General features: G+C 39.4%; 4 protein-coding genes across 5 annotated transcripts; 2 read left to right on the top strand and 2 right to left on the bottom strand.

Annotated features, from left to right (window-relative positions):
* Positions 1–95: 95 nt before the first annotated feature.
* lamtor5 (late endosomal/lysosomal adaptor, MAPK and MTOR activator 5) lies at positions 96–4812 on the bottom strand. Its single transcript, XM_085394179.1, has 4 exons — positions 4655–4812; positions 4499–4560; positions 1946–2063; positions 96–468 (listed from the first exon to the last, which is right to left on the bottom strand). The coding sequence occupies exons 1-4, from the start codon at positions 4687–4689 to the stop codon at positions 408–410; spliced, it is 276 nt and encodes a 91-aa protein (XP_085250305.1). The 5' UTR covers positions 4690–4812; the 3' UTR covers positions 96–407.
* A 5595-nt stretch (positions 4813–10407) lies between these two features.
* Positions 10408–14441, top strand: prok1 (prokineticin 1). 2 transcript variants are annotated; one of them, XM_085394178.1, is made up of 4 exons: positions 10408–11588; positions 12258–12701; positions 13469–13594; positions 13970–14441. In XM_085394178.1, the coding sequence occupies exons 2-4, from the start codon at positions 12624–12626 to the stop codon at positions 14087–14089; spliced, it is 324 nt and encodes a 107-aa protein (XP_085250304.1). In that variant the 5' UTR covers positions 10408–11588; positions 12258–12623; the 3' UTR covers positions 14090–14441. The 2 variants fall into 2 exon arrangements, with proteins under 2 accessions (XP_085250304.1, XP_085250303.1); XM_085394177.1 differs by having other exon boundaries at positions 10408–12701.
* A 1553-nt stretch (positions 14442–15994) lies between these two features.
* Positions 15995–18699, top strand: LOC146644699 (pepsin A-like). Its single transcript, XM_085393147.1, has 9 exons — positions 15995–16053; positions 16260–16401; positions 16538–16655; positions 17171–17289; positions 17394–17590; positions 17775–17891; positions 18024–18168; positions 18367–18465; positions 18562–18699. The coding sequence occupies exons 1-9, from the start codon at positions 15995–15997 to the stop codon at positions 18697–18699; spliced, it is 1134 nt and encodes a 377-aa protein (XP_085249273.1).
* Positions 18700–19343: 644 nt separating this feature from the next.
* Positions 19344–20908, bottom strand: LOC146644698 (uncharacterized). The gene is made up of 6 exons (XM_085394462.1): positions 20834–20908; positions 20451–20762; positions 20194–20320; positions 19968–20086; positions 19791–19837; positions 19344–19670 (listed from the first exon to the last, which is right to left on the bottom strand). Exons 1-6 carry the CDS (start codon positions 20871–20873, stop codon positions 19512–19514), a joined length of 804 nt encoding a protein of 267 aa, XP_085250588.1. The 5' UTR covers positions 20874–20908; the 3' UTR covers positions 19344–19511.
* Positions 20909–21218: the final 310 nt, after the last annotated feature.

Below are 21218 nucleotides of genomic sequence, written 5' to 3'. Positions count from 1 at the left end.
GCAGCAAATATCATCCAGCTTCCAAGAAAATGGCTCAACCATGTAAGACTGAGCAAAGGAGAAAACAATGAATACTTAACACACATTAGGCAATCTCAAAGTCAAGTTAAAGTTTATTAGGGGTTGTTACTCTGTGTACGACAGCCTTGAAATCAAAAAGACACAGGAACAGAGAGCGTTGATATAACAAAGCACGGAGCTGGTTTTGGAAACGATATCAAAGTAACAGTATTACTTTCAGATCAGCATTTACCATTCAATTTAAAGAACAAGCATCTTCTTATTGAAATATGGAGTCTGAATATACAGAAGCAGCAAATCAGTTTTTGGATTGCGTGAATAAACTTAATGTGCATACACTTCTTTACAAAAAGAGAGAAAAAAAATCCTCAGCGAGTCAGTTGTCTTCAAGATGCAATCTTATGAACTGCTACTGTGATGGTCCCGTGACTCCTCACCAGAATGTTCCTAAAGAACAAATAAAGATAAAAAAAAAATGTAGAAACTCTGAGCTGATAAACAAAAACTGTACTGACAAACAGGGATTAGTCAAAGGTGACAAAGTTCAGGAAATGCTCTGTTTTTCTCTATGACATGTTTTCACCTTTGACTGATAAATCTTTTTCAACCTGTCAGTCGTACACTGCTAATCTGATGATCAGTATGAGCAATCAATCAATGATTATTACTCAAAAAAATTTTTTTGTCATCATCATTACCACAAATTTCAGTAAACGAGGTAAACTAGCACAGAAAGAAAGCACCACTTCCTAGATTTCATCACAAAACCACAAATTTGTTCTTATCAAGTGGTTACAAATGATCAAACTCTAGAAATAATCAGAACAAAATAAATAACCACCTTTAAAAAGGAAACAGTTAAAAAACAATAACAACAAAAAACAGGCTCATCCATTGTCTCTATCCTATCACTTTAAAGTCTTAATTTTATTTTTAATAACTTCTCCTTTATGGTCACAAGTATTTTGAGAGCTGATGTTAATGGTACACCAGAAGGGGGCAGCAGAGCTGCAAAAATAGTCTTTTTGTCAAGCCTGTGATCAGTTAGAGAAATTAATCATTTGATTTTGGCCTGTTTTCAGATGTTTTTTGGAGGTACTGAAGATATGTTTAGCCTACTTTAGAGTTCAGAAATGTAGAATTATTGTAGAGACACTAACACTGCCCTCGATGTAATAAAGGCCTGAGTGTGTCATAAACTTAGGAGTAGATTTCTAGGAGACTTTCCCCCACTTGAGCTGTGAAAGTAAGACAAAGAGAAGTTAATGTTGAGTGGAAATTCCCCAGGTGAGACCTGGGTGGCGGTCTCAGTGTTTGTAATATGTTAACTCTGTGTTCTCTGTTGTGTAGAGGAATTTGGTGTAGCTTAGGTGAGGAGATTACTTTTATGACCGGCAGGAAGTCACGTACACAAATACACACACACACACACACAGTGCTTTGACTGTTATGACGCACCCACACCTACATGCACAGTCACTCACGTGCACTCACATAGACACACAGGTACGCGGGCACACAGGCACTCACATGCTCGTGCATACACACACAGACACAGAGTTTGCAGCACACCATGGTGGTTTTATGATGGAGTCGCTTCTACAAAACTGTGTTTCACAGACAAAGGAGTGAAGATCTGCAGAGGGACACCGGCCTTGCACGTCCTCCCTTCTAGAAGATGCATGCTTAACTGAAGATGAATGAAGATGAATAAAGGTTTTGTGAAAATGACTACTGAGTTCCGGTGCCGTCTCTGGATGCCCGAGGAATAAAAAGAACTGGGGTGAAACTGATTTCGTAACAGTACTCATCTCCCTGCATATTAATCAGTGCAATGCTTGAATTCACTGAGATGGAGAAAAAAAGGAGAGATGAAAGTCAGTCAAACAAAAACCAAAAAGACAAAAGTCGTGTCAGTGCTCACCCCGACTCGGACTCCAGGCATACGGTTGGAGTGTCTGTTGGGTCTTTTGTGAGAGCTGCAGCTTGTTTGGCCAAAACGGACACAACACCGCCATGTTCATCAGACAGGGACCCGCGGCCTGGAAATAAAAGACTTTTTTTTAGAAGAAAAAAAAAACACTCAAACCAGTGTTGATTAATTTCTCTTTAAGGTCATCGTGCATCTAACAAACTCATGTTGTCTAGCTTCTAGCTGAGGAGCCAAACCAACATTTTTTGATTTTAACACATTTCTTTGTTGATAAGGAAAACCAGGCTACACCTGAAGGAACAAATCCACGGTTTTGGACAAGCACACTAACTTCACTGCGTTTCCAGGCCTACTCTTAGCAACAATCCAGAAAGTTTCTGCACCTGGTCAAGAAAACCCTGGAAAACACAATTTGCTGTTTCTGCACTTCAGTTTTTGTAAGATGAACAAAAATGAACATTTTACAGCATTATGTGGATAATTAGTTGGATTTGTCTGTAGATTTTGTTACGTTAGGACAGACAGTCTGTATGTAAGTTGAGTGGCTGCTACTTTACTACGCAGACATGAGAGTGCTGTGAATCTACTGAACTAAAATGTAGGAAGAAGTCAAATCAATACAGAAAGCTGTCAGAGAGTCAGACAGCAAAATTGTTTGGCCAGTAAGATTTTATTCATAATATTTTAATGAACTTCTTTTGAAGCATATACTTCAAATACACACAACTATCACACAGTGGACATTCCATCGCAGTGAAAAGTGAGCCTGTGAGTAGAGAGTCTACTTGTATTTCAATGATATGAAAGTCTGTTGGTCAAATGTAATAAAATCCGCAAATGCTGATAAAGCAGCACATAATCTGGTGTAAGTGATAACCCTTCCAGCTGAGTTATACCACTATCAATATGCTAATTATGTTTTTGAATGAAAGATACACGACACACAATTTGTTATTAAAGAGCAGCAATTTTTTGTATCAGAGAAAATCTAGTAAAACGTTTACATTTACAGTGGTCCCTCGCTATAACGCGGTTCACCTTTTGCAGCTTTGCTGTTTCGCAGATTTTTTTTGTGCAATTTTGCATGGTTTTTATTTTATTTATTTATTTTTACAGCGCGTTGTGTTCTGCGTCCTGATTGGCTGTAGACCATTGTCAATCAATCGTTCAGCTTGTCAAATTTACATAAATCTTCAATCGCTAGCAGTGTGACTCTGAAGTGCTGTACTGTATGTTTGTATGTTTTCTCCCCAACAAACACAACAATGTCAACGAAACGTTTTGCACCGTCAAGGGCGACTGCGGGTGCCTTTGGTTTCATTCTATAATACTGGAGATTATTTTTTATAATTATTATAGATGAAGTTGGCTACTTCGCGGATTTAACCTATCGCGTGTTATTTTTAGAACGTAACCCCCATGATAAACGAGGGACCACTGTACATTTGAAAAATACCATCTGTAACATTTATACCCATGTTTGGATGATTTTTACAGGAACTACATCAAAGTTAATCAAGGGATCACTAAAACATTTATTAATCCTTGATAGAGCAAGCATAGGAGCAGGCTGCTGACTCTCAGTCATGTAAAAAAAGAATGTTTTCACGGGACTCGGTGGAGCACACTGCAGCCATCTTGTTCATGATGTTTAACATTTAACACATTTACCATGAGACATCCACTCATGGGAAGATTGTGGCATTGTGTGTTAACACACACCTGAATCCTGCAGACCACCAAATTCCCAAAATTTCAGCTTTCATAATTAATTGTCTTTCATTCTCACTTGACTTATATGCAGAATGAAAATGAATTCTCCATCAACATAGTTAAAGTTTTTTAATTATTGTATTTTATTATTGTATTAGAATAATGTATTAGTAGTGGATGGTTTAAAAACAACTTAGAACTTATTATTCTAAAACTAATGATTACATTTGACTACAAATACAGTATGTACAATGCTAATACTCAGATCAGTATACAATATAGTTTTACTACAATTTTAAGTTGAGAAGCTTCTATTCTTTTTGAATATTTTTTCCCTTCATAATGATGTAAGTGCGTCTTTCTGTTTCATGCAGTGACAAACGTCACTAACCCATTATGATCAATGCTTTAGGTAGAAATTTTAGTATGGCCGTTGAGCTTCAACAATTAACAGATTGCAGGTAAAAAAAAAAATCCCCACATTTCCAAAGAAATGCCCACAACCTTTTTATTATGAAGGAGCTTAACGTGGATTTTTTTTAATTAATACTTGTGTTTTTACTTTGTTTATTTGAATTATTCTTTTGCTCTTGAATCTGTTTTATATTGTCTTATGTATTACTTTAAATGCTTATTTGTAGACCAGTATTGATCAATAAGAACTTAATGTTTTCGTGAAAACAACACCACTCGGTACTCTCTCTCCCATCCAAAGCGTAATGACTTATGGCTAAATAACCCATAACTTTGAGCATCTGAGCAGTGACACCAGTGCACTTTGACAAGTAAAAGGCCAGTTAACGTGAACTAGTTTGGGGTTTCCTCACTTACAGCCCAGGTTGTGTCCTTGTTGATCCGTGCAGAGCACACCAACCACTGCTGGATTCTTCATGCTGCCACAAACAAACACACAGAAGGAGCGAAAGTCGCTTTAAAGGTCACAAAACCGTAAAACATATACTCAGTGCTAGAGTGGTTTTAACTTACGTATCATCGAGATGCTGTTCGAGGGTCGACTCCATTCTTATCAATCGGGAATAACTTAAATCGAAGTTTGCTCAATGAAGCTGTATTTTTGTTGTTGTCTGCTACCTCAACGTTTCCGGGTAGAGTCAGCTGACTGTCACATGAACTAAGGGTCCATATGAGGACCAAAATATGCCAAGCGCGGAAATATACAATAGTATTGTAGGACCAAGTGAGTCATGCGCATTGAAATAAAGCGTTTCGTTTTCGATTTAATGATGAATGATGCATCAAAATACATTCCCTCATTCATTCATTTATTGGACATTCAGGCATTAATAAAGTCAATAATTATTTGATAATTCAATCGAAAATAAAAGGACTGATCATAAATAAATATTTCTAAATGAACTATAAATCCATTAATTTAATAAATATTTAAAATAAAATGGCATTAAACTAACAAATAAAAACTTAATAAAAAAACGTTTTTTAATGCCAAATTTAAAAACTATTTTTTTCAAAACCCTTTTGAAAAAATGCAATTTTTAAAAGAGACATCACTAAATGGATTTAAAAAATCAATTACAAATACAAATGTATTTCTGACATTTAAAATGATGATTCACACTCCCCAGTTTAAAATCTATTGCCTGCTTGCATTCGCCTTTTCTGTTTTCTATGGGGTTAACTTCCATATTATCTAATTCATAATATATTGGCCGTTCTTACGTTCATATAAAGCACAGAGTTTGTGACTAGATAGATCGATATTTGCTAATACACTTTTGTAACTTCCATATTTACACCCTAGAGAATTAATTGTGCAGGAAAATCCCCGTAGATCAGCAGTTTCTGAAAAACTCAGAACAGCTCACCTTTGTTCTCCATTCTGATACTCAGTTTGAATTTCAAAATGTCATCTCGACTATCTCAATGCCTAAATAAAGAGTCATCAAACTTGCATATTTAATGAAGTGGCCAGTGAGTGTATGTCACAGTTTTGTGTGCAATGAAGCCAGAATGCAGGACACAACACAGAGGAGTCAATAGAAAGCTGATAATAAGTCCAAAAGCACAAAGTACAAAGAATACAAGGAGACCTGAAGACAACAAAAGCACATGCACAGGGAACAAAACACCAACATGACAAAGATGAAAGTAATCAAGACAATTCAACAGACAGAAAATACGATTCAAAAACAGGAAATCAGAGAGAAATAAATCACACTAAAGCAGGAAACAATCCAAAAGCTACAAATAAACACAGAGACAGGAAAGCTCATATTAAAAATGAAGGGAACACTGGAGAAGGGAACACTGGAGGACACAGAAAGATAAGATGAAGGGAATAACAGAGGCAAGCACAGAAGGAAGTTAACGCATGAGAAATAACTCAAACTAGGAACTGAAGCTAAATAAAGATCATGGATCCAAAACAAGCAGTAGGTTTGTTACCCATCTGAAAAGGCATCCAAAACACCATGAAAACTAAACAGTAGCCAGAACTAAAAAAAATTAAAAAAAACAAAACAACAACTTTGCATAACATGAATAAACAAACAAACAAAAACCCAAATAGACTCAAATATAAAAAGGAAAAATTCAAAACCCAAACACTGAACAAAAAACAAACAGTGGACAAAACACAGGACCGTAACATTTACATCATGATGAGATTTCATATTCCCCACTCTGCGAAAAGTGTTTGATTCATGAGTATAATATTCAGTACAGTTTTCCGTGTCCCGAGGTCCTCATTCACTGAAGTAACTGTCTACACTAGATAGGTTATGTAATGAAACCTTGCTCCTCTATATTTCATCATTGATCTGTTACTCTCTTCATACCCACCTCCACTAGAAATTGATTTTGGTACTCAGAGGTGTATAAATATAAAATCAGATTAGTTTAGTTTTTCTTCTGAATATATTTATTGATTATTCACTTCCCAATGTATTCCTATGGAGCAGTCACTCGACACCCACAAATAAGCTGAGGTTGCCTAAAACAACTCCAATGTCGAAGGTGCTCCTCGGTACTGAGAAGCAAAATCACCCCTTCAAACACAATCTTCACCATCCATGTAACATAACAGAATGACTCAGCATAATAAATACAAGGACGGTAACAATGGCTTTTATTGCATGTAAAATATAGCAATAATACTTTGGGTTTAAAACAGAAATCTTGTTTCTTGTACCCTCTTGATGGCAGATTTTGTTAATGCAATTTCTTTAGAAGTTAGTGTGAGGCCTCTGGGCACACCTCCACATGATTTCTGCTGCCTGTCCCAGGATGGCTTGGCTTCAGTGCTCCTGCTGACAGGGCAAAAATGGGTGAATGTAATTATATGGCCACTGCATTGGAGGAATCCATCACCTGTGCAGCAGCAGGGTAATGTCCTGCTGAGTAACCCAAGGGGTGCTCTCCCCCTCCCTCCTTCCCTCTAATTTTTTTCTGTCTTTGGCTCTCATCTTCTCTCGCTCATATTTCTCTTTTCGCAACTTAAATCACAGTCTGCCCGTTTTCTCTGACAACCAGCTGCTCATCACTGTCCAAGCAGTCACGTACTCACAGACGCATGTAAAAGTATAAGTCTGTGCATAAGGAACAATTTTCAGCCTGCTTTTTATGCCATACATGCATGCTCATGTATCACGTACACATCACATACACACAGTAACTCCTGCTATCTTCATGAGGACAGCCAATAAAATACTAAATCCATAAGCCCATTGCTGTAACCTTAGCCGTCACAGCAAAGCCAGTCACTCTAACCTTACTGAATTCTCAATGAAACCCTAAATCTAAGTCTTTTCCCTAATTTCAAATTAAAATTTGTCCTCCAAAGATAGTAGAACAGGCCTGCACACACACACACACACACACACACACACACACACACACACACACACACACACACACACACACACACACACGCACACACACACACACACACACACACACACAGGAAATCTTTAATCTTGTACAACCAGAGGTTGGTATAAATCCAGTTATTCGTGACCTATACATTAGAGCTGCAGTAAATCTGCAAATGAGCTGGATCTGAAATAGAGACCTGACTCAGAGTCGATGTATCACTGCGATCCTCACTACCATAATTCAGAGACATTAAGACTCATTATTCCTATTCTCGTATCACTTTAGTGGCACTGTAGCTTCGACGTCTCAGTGAGGAGTGGTGCGAGGTTTTAATCATTCATTTAAACCTCTTTAAAACACATAGCATCATGACACACACCATACAGCAGGGGTCGACAACCCTAGGCACGCGTGCCACAGTTGGCACGCGAAAGGGTTAACTGATGGCACGAGTATTCTCATTGTGCTGACTTTTTACAATCAGTTACAGTAACTCGTACTGCGTACTAGCTAGCATGACGGCGTTTCTATACAGCTGGGTGGGTGCTATGATGTTACTGATGTTGAACTTTATTTTATTCATAAGGTTAGTTAGTAGAGTTGCCAACTGTCCAGTAAAAAGACGAATCGTCCGTATTCAGAGAAATTATTACGTGTTTCGTATTGAGCTGAGAAGGGATGCAGTTTGTCCCGGACTTCAGCTACAATGAAAAAGACACAAAGCTGGAGTTATTCTGTGTCTTTACGCTGCAGCTGCCTCTTCTCCTCTCATTCTCTGCCCCTCCCTCTCCTGTTGCTACTTCAATTATGAAACTGATCAATGATCAGCTGATCGGCTTTTCTCTCTTGTTTGTTTATCGCCCACTTTGTGCCAGAAAGAGGAAACCGCCGGATGTCGCGCTAAACAACAGCAGCGCGTTTAAGCTTGATCAGCTGTTGTTAGAATGTATTTAATATTACTTTCTAGTATCAGCTGATGTTTGCTGGAGCCACAGCTGTAAAGCTGCTGGTCATGATGTCAGTTTGGTTATCTGGGGAGAGGGAAACATGAAGAGGAAACCAGGAGATGTCCTTACTGAATCATCAGGGCTGTGATGGAGAAACAGGTTTAACTTTTAGGTGACATGACTGAGTTGAAGGGAAGTTATGAACTGTTTCTGAGAGACAAATAACACCAGGATCCTTTTTTTACTTAGCTGACAGCTGGTAACTGTGCAGGGGCGGGTTTAGCAAAGTTTTGCCAGGGGGGCAGGTAGGGCATTAACAGGGAGAGGGGGGCACAAAGAAATACTTTCTTATTCTCATTTAAAATGTCTGTTATTAAATAATTATCTGAATCTTACAACCAAAGTTTTTATCTGACGTAAAATATATAGAAATCATATATATACCAACAAGACTGTACATCACTGTCACAACAGCGTTTGTTTTCATTTAAAGGCTTAATGGCTTTAATACCTGGTGGGCCGGTCTCTAGTCAAAATGCCCGGGACGATTTTTGTCCCAGTCCAGCCCTGGGCACGACACGCAGTGAATTAATATGAGAAGGTGCATTAAAAAATAAATGGCCGCGTCAGCGGTGCACAACGCAAATTAGCTCTCATAGACACATTAGTTGTGCTGCTTCTTCATGACGGTATCTTAGCTAGGGTTGCCAACTCCCTGAAAAATAAATAAGGGACACCTCGTGGCCAGGGCCGGGCAACCCAGTTGTCTTCACCCTTCCCAGTGTGGTAGCTCTTTTTTTGTGTGTGTGAAATTATTTTTTAACCATTTGACTTGAATTTGATTTAAGCAGATGCATATTCTTTGTGATATGACCATATGGGAAACAAATGATCATTTAGCCATTTATTTTTAGCTCAAAATGACAACATTAACACAGTAAAACAGGTCTCTTTCTTAAACAGAAGCCTGTCATGCTTAACTTTTGAGAATATAAGTAAATCTTTCTTTAAAAGAACTCTGTCCTGCTTAACTTAAAATTATATAAATTAATAGAAAGCAATAGAACGAAAAATATTCTTGTAACAGTGCACATATAGTGCATTTAGTACAATTGGCTTCAGTTGAGGTATTATTTCAGCTTTTCTAATGCTAATCAGCTGCTCCTGTTTGTAAACCCGCTTGTTCCCATGATTACGCACCTTAACTCATCATCATTATTCATCTATGTATTACTTTTATGTATTATTCATCTATTTGTTGTAATCATCCATCCTTGCAGTTGTTTATTACATAAAATAAATGATATTATCACACTTCTGGCCACATAGCGCTGATATTCACCGCACATGCCCATATTAACCTTAACCAGAGGGTTTAAACAACAAACCAGTGTTTCCATACCATATCTGTTTCTGCCGTGGCCTGGTGGACAAAAAATTGGTTAAGGGTTCCCCGAGCTTTCACGCCCCTCATGTTCTTCTTGTGCCCACCACTAGAAGCATGCCTATGGAAAAAGTGCGCCGGCACACAATGCAGTGCGCTTTATAGGTGTTATCGTGCACTTTCCCAGCCAGGTGTTTTCCTTTTCCCAGTCCTCCCTGTACTTTTGCAGCCTTTTTTCTTTTCTTTCTCTGAGGGGAACAAACATTGCTGCTCTAACGCTGGGCTTACACTGTGCGATTTTTGGCCCATTTTGAGCCGATTTTTGAGTCGTGCGACCGATTTGGTGATCGGCCCGATTTTGGCCTTCATCGTGCATCGTGTAGTATACGTGGGGTAACGAGAAGCGATTAACACCTCACGACCAGCTCCCGATCATCAATCGCTCGTGAGGGTGTCACCACAGCCGCTCACACTGCTCATGCGCAAACACGTAAACATCGGTGAAAAAGACGGCGCAGCACGGCTGTGCAGCGTGTGATCTGGACACAAGTGATGGAGGCACAACTTGTAGAACTTTGGAAAGCTCATCCGAGCCTTTTCGATGTGGCATCACAAAATTATCACGACCACAACAACCGTGAAAATAGTTGGATTTACACTGCTGCTCAATCACAGCTGCCTGATCATGTTTTTCATTAGCAATTTAGCAAAGTTGATGGTGGTGTGTCTGTGTGAGTGAAAGACAGAGAGAGCGAGCGACAGATTTTCTGTTATAACCTTCATGTTATGTTGGCACAGTGTGAGCACTCAGGTCGCATCAGAGCATCGGGCCGTATAGTGTGAGACCCTGCATCGTGACCTGCAAACTTCTAATCCCTGCGAGTCAATCGTGCAGTTTGAGCAGGAGCTGAATAACGTGACTGAAAAAAATCGCAGTGTCTGCCCAGCTTTAGGTGTACTGTCATCCGAGACGTGCACCGCAGTGTCGGCGTTTGTTTCCCTGTTGGCCATGCTTGTTGTTGTGGTCATCTGTTGTCTTCCGGTATTTTCTCCGCAAGCGACCTTTCCTCGACCAATGAGATAATCTGAATTGTCATACTCGAATTGTCATAAGTGTGCTGTCAGCTCATTGGTCACAAAGCAGGAGAGGGGCTGGGAATTATGTTTTCAAACAAAGCGTTAATTCCATTAACATTTATAGACTACTTTTGATTCTCACTGTATTACGGGACAAAGTGCGTCCCTTATTAGCTCAATACGGGACGTGTACTTTTGTTTCTAAATACGGGACGATTCCGTTTTTTAAGGGACGGTTGGCAACCCTAATCTTAGCTAACAACCCCAACTTAGCCTACTGGTGAGAGGGTCGTTGTTAGCTTTCCATATTCCGACATTTCAAAAGCTTCAGGAGCTGTCCGCTCAGCACAGCATCAGCACCACGGAAATACACGGATACATCCGTAGGCTTGAGACACAAGGCGTTTTTGGGACTTTCAGGTGTATGGACCAATTTTTTTTTTCTGATCAAACCAGAAATCTTTAATGAGCAGCTGGATTTGTCTCACATTAACTGGCTGAGTTAATGCCAGTTAATGCAACATCGAAGCAGCTGGAATCCACAGCTGTGCGTGTTCATGGAGCTGCATTTTCACCTGCTGGACATCACTACCTGACAAGTTTAACTGTCTTCAGAACATTGCAGAGGCCTTATTGACAGTATTTGACTCTACATATCTGTGTGAGCGGATTTTCTCTCACATGAGTCCTCAGGCAGCCGTCTGAATGCTGGACACTCGGAGACCTGTGTCTCTGAGTGGGAGACCAGAGATCACATTTTCCCTGTATTAACAGACATGCCATATTGGCCCAGTTTATTGTTCTTATCATTGTTGTGAGGAGACCATAAATAGCATTTGCATTTTCTGTTGTACAGTTCATTTGCTGTCATGGATAAAAAGTCTTTTTTTGTTTCAAAATAGCTGATAACTATTCACTGATAGCTGCCAACATCTGCGAACAAATATAATTCTATAAAGTGGTTCTATATAGTGCGTAACTGTTCATATAGAGCGTTATTAAATTTATTGCTAATGCAATCATATGGCACACTGACTTCTGAGGAAATTTTAAATGGCACTCGTCATCAGAAAGGTTGCCTACCCCTGCCATACAGTAATGTGATAAATAAGAAATATTGCGTTCTTGTTTCTGTTTTACCAGAAGACCAACCCACAAGTCAGTAATGTGGTAATGTCAGTAAACTCATTAGATGGCTTTGATTTTTATTTGTTTTGTCTTGATCACTTCTGATTGACAAATAGCTCAGGACTTGTGCCCTTTCTTCCACAGACATGTCAGATTTATTTTAGTTTGTCAACTCCTGAATTGGTTCTTTTGTTTTTGCTAGCTTGGTGGAAACTCTTACAGCTCCGGTCCAGAGACGATGTAGTCGAACCCTAAAGTGAGTCTTCGTAAGCCATCATCTAGATAGGTGAGATGACAGAGCTTCTGAGTGGACAGGCAGAAGGGGTGTAAGGGGGATTTTTCTGGCATGAGGAGGGAGGAAAGAAGAGAGGGAGGGGAGAGTGTTGGGTGGGGGGGTCACAGGTGGATAAAGAGAAGGAGAAAGGGAGGCTGCCTTCTCTAAGGAGTTGAGTAAACGTTGAGGAGTGGCTGAAGAGTCGGGGAACCAGCTTGACGTGCCACAGAGACAGTTCACAGTTGTTGTGTGGTGCTGGGGGTGCTGAGAGAGTCTAGTTCTCTTGTTGCTGTCATGGGTTTCAGGGAGGTGCTGCTGTCCTTCCTCCTGTTGTCTGTTGGGAGCTGGTGCAGAGGAGCTGTTATCACAGGGGTAAGATGGAAATTTCTAATGGAGCAACTCAATGTTAAGGTTTTTGATTTATCAGACTAAAGCAATATTTTAATCAACTCATCAATCTGTGTGTTGTCATATTGAAAGTGCATTTTACATTGTGTCTATCATAACTGTAACTGTTGCTTCAGTTCAGTGCCCCATTCCAAGTGGAATGGGGCACTAGTATATTCAAATAATTTTTTAAAAAATCAAGAAAAATATTTAAAATGTCTGTTTCTATCATTATATTTTCATCATCACAAAATCCTTTTATATATATATATATATATACATATATATATATATATATATATATATATATATATATATATATATATATATATATATAATTTTTAGTTTTATTTTAAATTATTTTAACTTACATTTTTGTGTGTGGATGAAAACTGAACACATCACTTCTCTGGATAATATTGTTAAATTTCATTACAAATGACTAATGACAGATCATATCCTCCCCCGCTTGAAGTTAACTGGAAAAATCAGAGGAAATTATCTCAGCCCCCTGAATGCTATTCATTTGTAAATGGGTTAGGGAGAGGACAGGGAATAAATCAAATGGATTTCACTCGCCAAACATGGGAGGGTATCTCTATTACAATAAGTAAAAGTTATATATATGAAAAGATAAACTCTATATCTATTACCATATATGAAGATGAAACTGATTTACTGGCAACAATAGAATTGCTTTTATTACTTTTTGTCTAGACCTCTGCCACCTTGTCCTTCTATCTTTCTTGCAGGCTTGTGAGAGAGATGTGCAGTGTGGTTTTGGCCTTTGCTGTGCTGTCAGTCTATGGCTGAGGGGTCTGAGGATGTGTGTCCCAAGAGGTGTGGAAGGGGATGAGTGCCACCCCTTTAGCCACAAGGTGGGGATAAATGTGATGTCAGTTATAATAATCTTCCAGTGTTACACACACATACGCGCACATAGGCACACACACACGTTTATCCTTCTTTCCTGTTTTAAGAAATTCTGATTGCTGTCAAGCTGGCTGAAGCCTTAGAAAAGCTGCTGATAAGTGCAGGGGGTATTGATTCTACTCAGCAGATCTGAGCCATATATCTCTTTGATTATCTGGAACAGGCGACGATTACTTCTACTAACACCACATCCATCTCTGAAACTCAGACCGATTAAGAGAAGCTTTAGGGCCTGCAGTTCCAGTTGTCAGCTCATAAAGGATTTAAGCTGTCAGATTACCCCAAAGCTACATTCCCTTTCCCCTTTTTCACGCTTCCAGGTACCCTATCCAGGGAAAAGGCAACATCACACCTGCCCCTGTCTCCCCCACTTGGTGTGCACCAGGTATGCTGACAGCAAGTACAGGTGTACTGAGGACTTCAAAAACATGGACTTTTAACGGACGAGAGAACACCCAGAATGATGCAAGCACAACAGCAAACAGAGTGGAAATCTGAACGGCCTGCGGATCAAAATCTTCTTCAGTGACTTTATTCTTCATTTGTGTACTCTATGCACTAAAATGTATAGGTTCTACTGATGCACACAACAAGCACATAAAAAGAAACAGGGAAGTGTAACCAACAAGATCTACAATAAACATGAGACAGCTTTAATTTAACAAGCCAAATGTTACCCCGAGAGTTATTTGTGAACCTTTAGCACATCTGCTGTTTCTTTCATGCTCATTTTATATTAATTTATCATGAGACGTGTTCGAGTATTACTGTCAATAAACATATACATAAAGTTGTGTTTTATAGAGGGCTCAGTTAATATTGTTGCATAAAACATTATGTTCAGTATGGAATGGAAATGTCAACTGGTTTTAATCACGGTGTGATAACGGTCATAAACAGAATCTTAGTGCAAATACTTTCACACGCAAACTGACCTTGTATAATATATTTGATTAGTGCATACGTGAGTCAAGGTGAAATTCCCTCATGTTAAATCGTTAGTAGTTCTTTGTTTCTTCTGTCTTAAATTGAAATGTACCGTGTCCAGTGTGAAATCATGACCTGACACGTGGACTTCAAAAGCTTTAACTAATAAAAAATTAATAACAGGAAAACATTAAGGGAAAAAGTAGTATAGATCACCAGAGATGTTATGAACTGGGAGTATTACCCTGCAGCTGTGAGGTACTTGTGCTGTCCTTTACTTACTCTACTTGGTCTTTATATTTATACTCCACTGCATCTGTGTAAAATATTGTCCTTTGTACTTATATTTATTTGACATCTGCAGTAACTACTTACTTTTTAGGTCGAGTTACCACATAGAAAACATTTATAATGCTCATCAAATACAGCTCACCGTTACAGTATATAAAGAGCTGCAGCCTTAGCTACAGCATAAAACACCACTTATACATAAATGCACAGCAAATAATAATAAACCAGAATAAATTCAAAGACTAGCCACTTACATCATTTGTTTAATGTAGGATTACATTTTGCTAACTGTAATTGAGTATGTTTTGATTGGAGTACTATAATTGCTACTTCTATTGGGTGTGAATACTTTATGCTACCAATTTGTTAAATGTTACTGCAGCGTAGTACAGAAAAACAGCTATTGTTTTTCAGTGAACTTATGAAAATTGAGAAAAAGTGTTTGTCTAAATCTTAAACCTAACCCTAATTTCAGTTTATTAAGTCAAAACTTTGAGATAATAATGAGAAATTTTGACTTATGGATGGCAAAATAAGCAAATAAATACAGTGGTGGAAACAAGTTTCTGTAATTTACGGCTCACACTTTCACATGATTACATCTTTGCTTGTCCTACCTTTGTTTTATTGTTATCAGATAAACCTTTCCAAGTAATTCAAGCTCACATCTTTGGAAACCTTGAGGAAAGTTTGCATACTGGTATTAAGTAGAAGGTCTGGACATCATATCTCCTGAACTGCACACCAACACATTGGTGTACCTGTTTAGCACTTACAGTGTATTTAAATGATGTGACGAATAATAAAGTCAATCCTTTGGAAGTTAGTTGTCATTTTCAGTAGATACCCTGTAAATACAAGTTTGACTTTTAGAGTTGCAACTTTTAAGTTCATACAAAACATTTTTTTTACAATCTTCCTGAACACTTTCAGTGTTCACAAGCTTAATGGGATATTTGTCCCCAGATAAGAGTCTGTTTTCTAAATCATATGCTTCTTATCACCATCTTTCATATCAGCTTATAGGAAAGGGCATTTCGGAAAAACAACCTTGATTAGTTGTATATAAGGGCTGGCCTCAGCAACTGGACGTTCACTCATCTGAGTCTACCTGTAGAGACAGCAACATGATGAAGTGGCTGGTCGTTTTGGCTGCCCTCGTGGCTTTCGCTGAATGTCTCCATAAGTAAGTCTGACTTGATTGGTTGTTTCTTTATTTGTTTTATGTATTTGACATTAAATACATAAAAAATTGTGAAACTCTCCGTGTTCCTATGAGGAGATCTAAAGGTCCTCCTGCTCACCTGAATATCGCACAGACATTTCTCCAGCTGTAAAGTTCAGGCCTGCCTTGCTCATTGCATGACTTTCTGCTCACATTGCTACATGTAGGATGCCCCTGATTAAGGGAAAATCTGCCAGGCAAACCCTCAAAGAGAAAGGGTTGTGGGAGGAGTACAGGAAGAGTCACCCATACAACCCAGCAGCCAAGTTCTACAGCAGTGGCACCGAGTCCATGACCAATGACGCTGACGTAAGCCCAGATTAGTAAAAAGCTTTAGATTTTGTTCATGTCGTTGAAAACATACCTTGCTTTACTTTTTCAAAATTGTCTTTTTAAATCTGAATCTGCATCTGTGTACTTGTTCCTTCTTTATCTGTCCCTCTAGTTGTCCTACTATGGTACGATCTCCATTGGAACCCCTCCTCAGTCCTTCTCTGTCATTTTTGACACTGGCTCCTCCAACTTGTGGGTCCCTTCAGTGTATTGCAACAGTTCAGCCTGTGGTGAGTGCCTCTATGATGACTGCCGAAGCTCAGACAACATGGTACAACCTGGCCAGTATGGTTGGAACATACAGAAATGTGTACTTCTGTTATTAGATACTGTTCAAAAATATCCCTTTTTCATTTTAGGCTCTTTTTCATTCATGAATTTTATCCATAATGTAACTTTTTTCCAGCAGAAAATATGCTCTTAACTCGTGAGGCGAAATCAATATACAAGCCTAGATGAACTTGACCGCTAGCAACACTGGAATCCTTCGAGCATTAGTAGAAGTCATTTAGCAATAATAACAGAGCAGCACAGTTTGATTATCACAGTGACTTGAGATTTCTGCAGTATTTGCACTTGCAACTCTGATTCTCCACATAATGAATTGGTTTACTTTGGTAGCACATTCTTTCTAGCTTGTTCTAGTTGTAACTTTACCAGCAGAACAACACTCATTGCCATCACTGAAATGCTAGACATCCAAGTTGTATAAAATTGCAAAACTTAAAAATGCATTCCTCTGCAGAGAACCACAATCAATTCAACCCATCACAGTCATCCACCTTCCAGTGGGGTGACCAGTCTCTGTCCATCCAGTACGGGACTGGCAGCATGACTGGGTTACTGGGCAGCGACACTGTTGAGGTAACCAAAACCCGTGGAACAAAAAACTTAGTCTATTTAGACTTCAGATGGGCATCTCTTTGTGGTTTGCTGAACTGTGAGTGACAGCTGTTTTGCATGTCCAGGTGGGCGGCATCTCTGTGGCCAAGCAGGTGTTTGGATTGAGTGAGACAGAGGCTTCTTTCATGACTTACATGCAGGCTGATGGGATCTTAGGACTGGCCTTCCAGAGCATCGCCTCTGACAATGTTGTACCAGTTTTTAACAACATGATCACTCAGGGGCTGGTGTCAGAGCCCATTTTCTCAGTCTACCTGAGCGGGTACTGAAATGAAATGGAATTCAGTTGGCTGGAAAATCTTTATTGGGTTTTTCTTTTTGAGTATATTTTGTGAATTTATGATATGATTCTGTGTGTGTGTGTGTGTGTGTGTGTGTGTGTGTGTGTGTGTGTGTGTGTGTGTGTGTGTGTGTGTGTGTGTGTGTGTGTGTGTGTAATATCTTAGCAATAGTGAACAGGGCAGCGAGGTGGTCTTTGGTGGTACTGACAGCACCCACTACACTGGAACAATCACCTGGATCCCCCTGTCTTCTGCCACCTACTGGCAGATCAACATGGACAGGTGCCAATAAGTCATCCAAAAGCTGTTTTCTTCATAGCCAACATCTTTGCTTACAGCTTCATATCAGACACAAAAAATCACAAGGTTATAAAACTTCTTGGCTTGACTGTAATTCAACTTTCCACTTCACAGTGTTACCATCAACGGGCAGACTGTAGCCTGCTCTGGCGGGTGCCAGGCCATCATCGACACTGGCACCTCCCAGATTGTTGGTCCAACCACTGACATCAACAATCTGAATAGCTGGGTTGGAGCCTCAACCGACCAGTCAGGAGATGTGAGTCATACCATCGTGACACAAATTTTCCCCTTTTTCTGAACCCAGAGTAAACAGACATTTAAGACCCTGACGTCAGAACTTTGAAATAAAAATAATTAAGTGGGATTCGGATAGCTGCTTCAGTTGGAAAACTGTAAAATACCAATAAACAGATTTTCTTCTGCCTCATGGCCTCTGACTTTGTTCTGCTGACAGGCTATAGTGAACTGCCAGAACATCCCGAGCATGCCCGATGTCACCTTCACTCTCAATGGAAACGCCTTCACAGTCCCTGCATCTGCCTATGTTTCTCAGGTCAGTAAGACCATCCTGCCAACCACAGCACCAAATAATACAATACAATAATGAAGATTTGAAGAAATATATCTTTTCTTTCTCCCCTGTCCACAGAGCTCCTCTGGTTGTATGACTGGCTTTGGTCAGGGTGGCACCATGCAGCTCTGGATCTTGGGAGATGTTTTCATCCGGGAATACTATGCCGTCTTTAATGCCCAGTCCCAGAACATTGGTCTGGCCAAGTCAGCTTAATGACATCAGTAATCTCATAAATACTCCAAGCATGTATTTTAATGGAATGGGAGAGTTTATGCAAACAGGAGTTTGTGGAAAACGTGCATGTGAACATGTTGTAGCTGCCTTTACATTAAACAGATTATAGCAACGCATAGCATTTCTCTGTGTGTGTGTATCTGTGTCGACTGGACTTGCATGGCTATCTACTATTATCGCACATCAGTAGAATAAAGTGTTTCTGTGTTGTGCTGAAATGTCACAGGAACAAGAATCAGTCCAGTGTGTTCTTTTATACACTCGACCTTTTACAAAGGATCTGAAAGTTTTCACTTTTTTATGGTAAGGACAACAGGCTAAGAAAAAAATGACCCAACTGCTCTCAGAAGAAAAAAGGGCAGGTTGCCACTGACATCGAAGAAGCTGATAAGGACAAACATTGATAGAACAGATGATAACCTGATGACATGATTTCACAACTCTGCTGCTATCTCAACCTGTGAACATGAGAATGGGGAAGTCTCAAACACAGACAAAGCACACATTTACTGCAGAGACAGAGTTAACTGTTTTAATTTCATTTCTTATGCTGTCAACATTTCTCCATTAATAGCTCATTATTATAAACATCATCAGATTTCAGATTTTACAGTCCATTCAAGGTTTGGGATACAAAATAATCAAAACAAAGTAGAAGTGATCAGTCTCTGCTTGATCATTAAACATCTTTTAGTATTTAAGCAGTTAACTGACATATACATAAAAACTTTCCAACAAAACACTGACAAAAGAATTAAAGTGGATCAGACATTAAAATCTGTAACTCAAATTCACGGTTGGATTGCCAGTATGGAGTATTCCACCATCCCAGCATGCTCTTCGTCGGCAGCTCCTGTTGGTGCGTTGTGCATCCTCACATTTGCATACACTTCTTCGGGCTTCTGCAGAGCCCTGAAGTCCACCATTGTGTAAACTACGCTGCTCGTTTCCTAGTAGAGACACATTTTGCCAAGAGACAGTATTTTAGAGGAAGTTTAAAGTATAAACATGTCTCCAATTTAACATGATAGTGAGTCACAGCGACTGCTTGTTCCCTGTTTAGCACGTACCGAAGCTTCTTGGTTCAGTGAGTCACGGTGAGTTTGTCCATATTTGTCTACAAAGAAAAACAACAGAACTTCACATCATTTACCCATTCTATAAGAGGAAAAAAAAGAATATATTTTATCATAAACTTTGGCAGACAGTCTGAGCTCTGCGACAGCAGTTTTCAGGGAACTGCTTACCTAGCAGTTTGGATTTTCTCCTGACTCTGCAGCAAACAACACCAATCACTGAACTGATGAACATCATCACTGTAATTGCCACAATGACAGCCAGCGGCAAACTAAAACTCCAGGAGACTCTGAAGAGGAGCAGAGCACAAAAATGAAAAAACTATTCATGTTTCAGACACAGGAACAATTTGACCAGTGAGCAACAACAAAAACGAGCAATGTGCAGAGTGACCACCTGTTGCTGTCACCGTGGTCCTCTGCTAAAGCAGGTCTAGTGGACTCTGGGAGTGCTGTGGATGTGCCGGGGGCTTTGGTGGTCCCTGTGATTGGAGGCTGTGAATGGCTGAAGTGATCTGAAACTTCTGCAAATTTCAGATATAACAAAGTCAAATAAAAATCATGCTTAAATACAGCTAATAAACAATGACAGTAACAACTGTTGCATGAAATGCATTTAGAGCATCCTGTCAAAAGTTTTATAAGAATACTCACCAGACACTTCTACATAATAGTCCCTGTAGATGTGATTTGGGGCTCCCAGCACGACACACCTGTAAAAGCCTCCATCTACAAATTGCACATTTGCTATTCTAAATTCAATCCAGCCATCATTTTCTATTTTGGTCACTCTTCCTTTCAAAAGTTCACAGGTATATCCTGAACTGTCCATCAGCCTGTAGCAGCCTCCCGGATACAGTTTACAGCAAGCCTTGTTGTAACTGTTGTAAAATGAAGGAAAGGAGAGTCTCAGGAAAATGTGCTCGAACTCTTTAATCCTCTCCTGGCCTTTTAGATGACAGATATCTGGAAAACAAACAGCTGTCAATACAACTTCTCAAATACTGGAAAAAGTGGAATAGCCTTTTTTTTCATACCTATTAAAAGAATAAAAACAATGGAAAACTTCATCTTCATTGTGATGCTCGCTAATTCTCAGCACTTTGGGACAGTTTTAGTTTTGAATTCTTGCTGCAGGATTGAAGGCTCCTCCTAAAGAGGAAAGAAGAGGAAGTTGTCAAAGACGTGCTCCTCACGAGGCTTTGGGAACTGTTGCTGGACACGTCTGTGGCACAACAGTTCTGTGGCTGATTCTTTTTTTGACTGTGTTATGTGTCTGCATATTGGAAATGGACACAAATGGAAATGGACAATGGAGAGTCAATATCACTGGAAAAGAAATATGAAAATGCTTTCACCTCATATCCAACAGCGAACATTTGTCTCATAGTTTTGCATTTACACAAGAATGTGATCGCTTTA

Source organism: Rhamphochromis longiceps, linkage group LG20 (genome assembly GCF_057381845.1).
Source record: "Rhamphochromis longiceps isolate RC_006_pf linkage group LG20, R_longiceps_female_GT1.1, whole genome shotgun sequence".
NCBI lineage: Eukaryota > Metazoa > Chordata > Actinopteri > Cichliformes > Cichlidae > Rhamphochromis > Rhamphochromis longiceps.
Note: the sequence above shows the minus strand (reverse complement) of the source record. Positions and strands in the feature narration are given on the sequence as shown.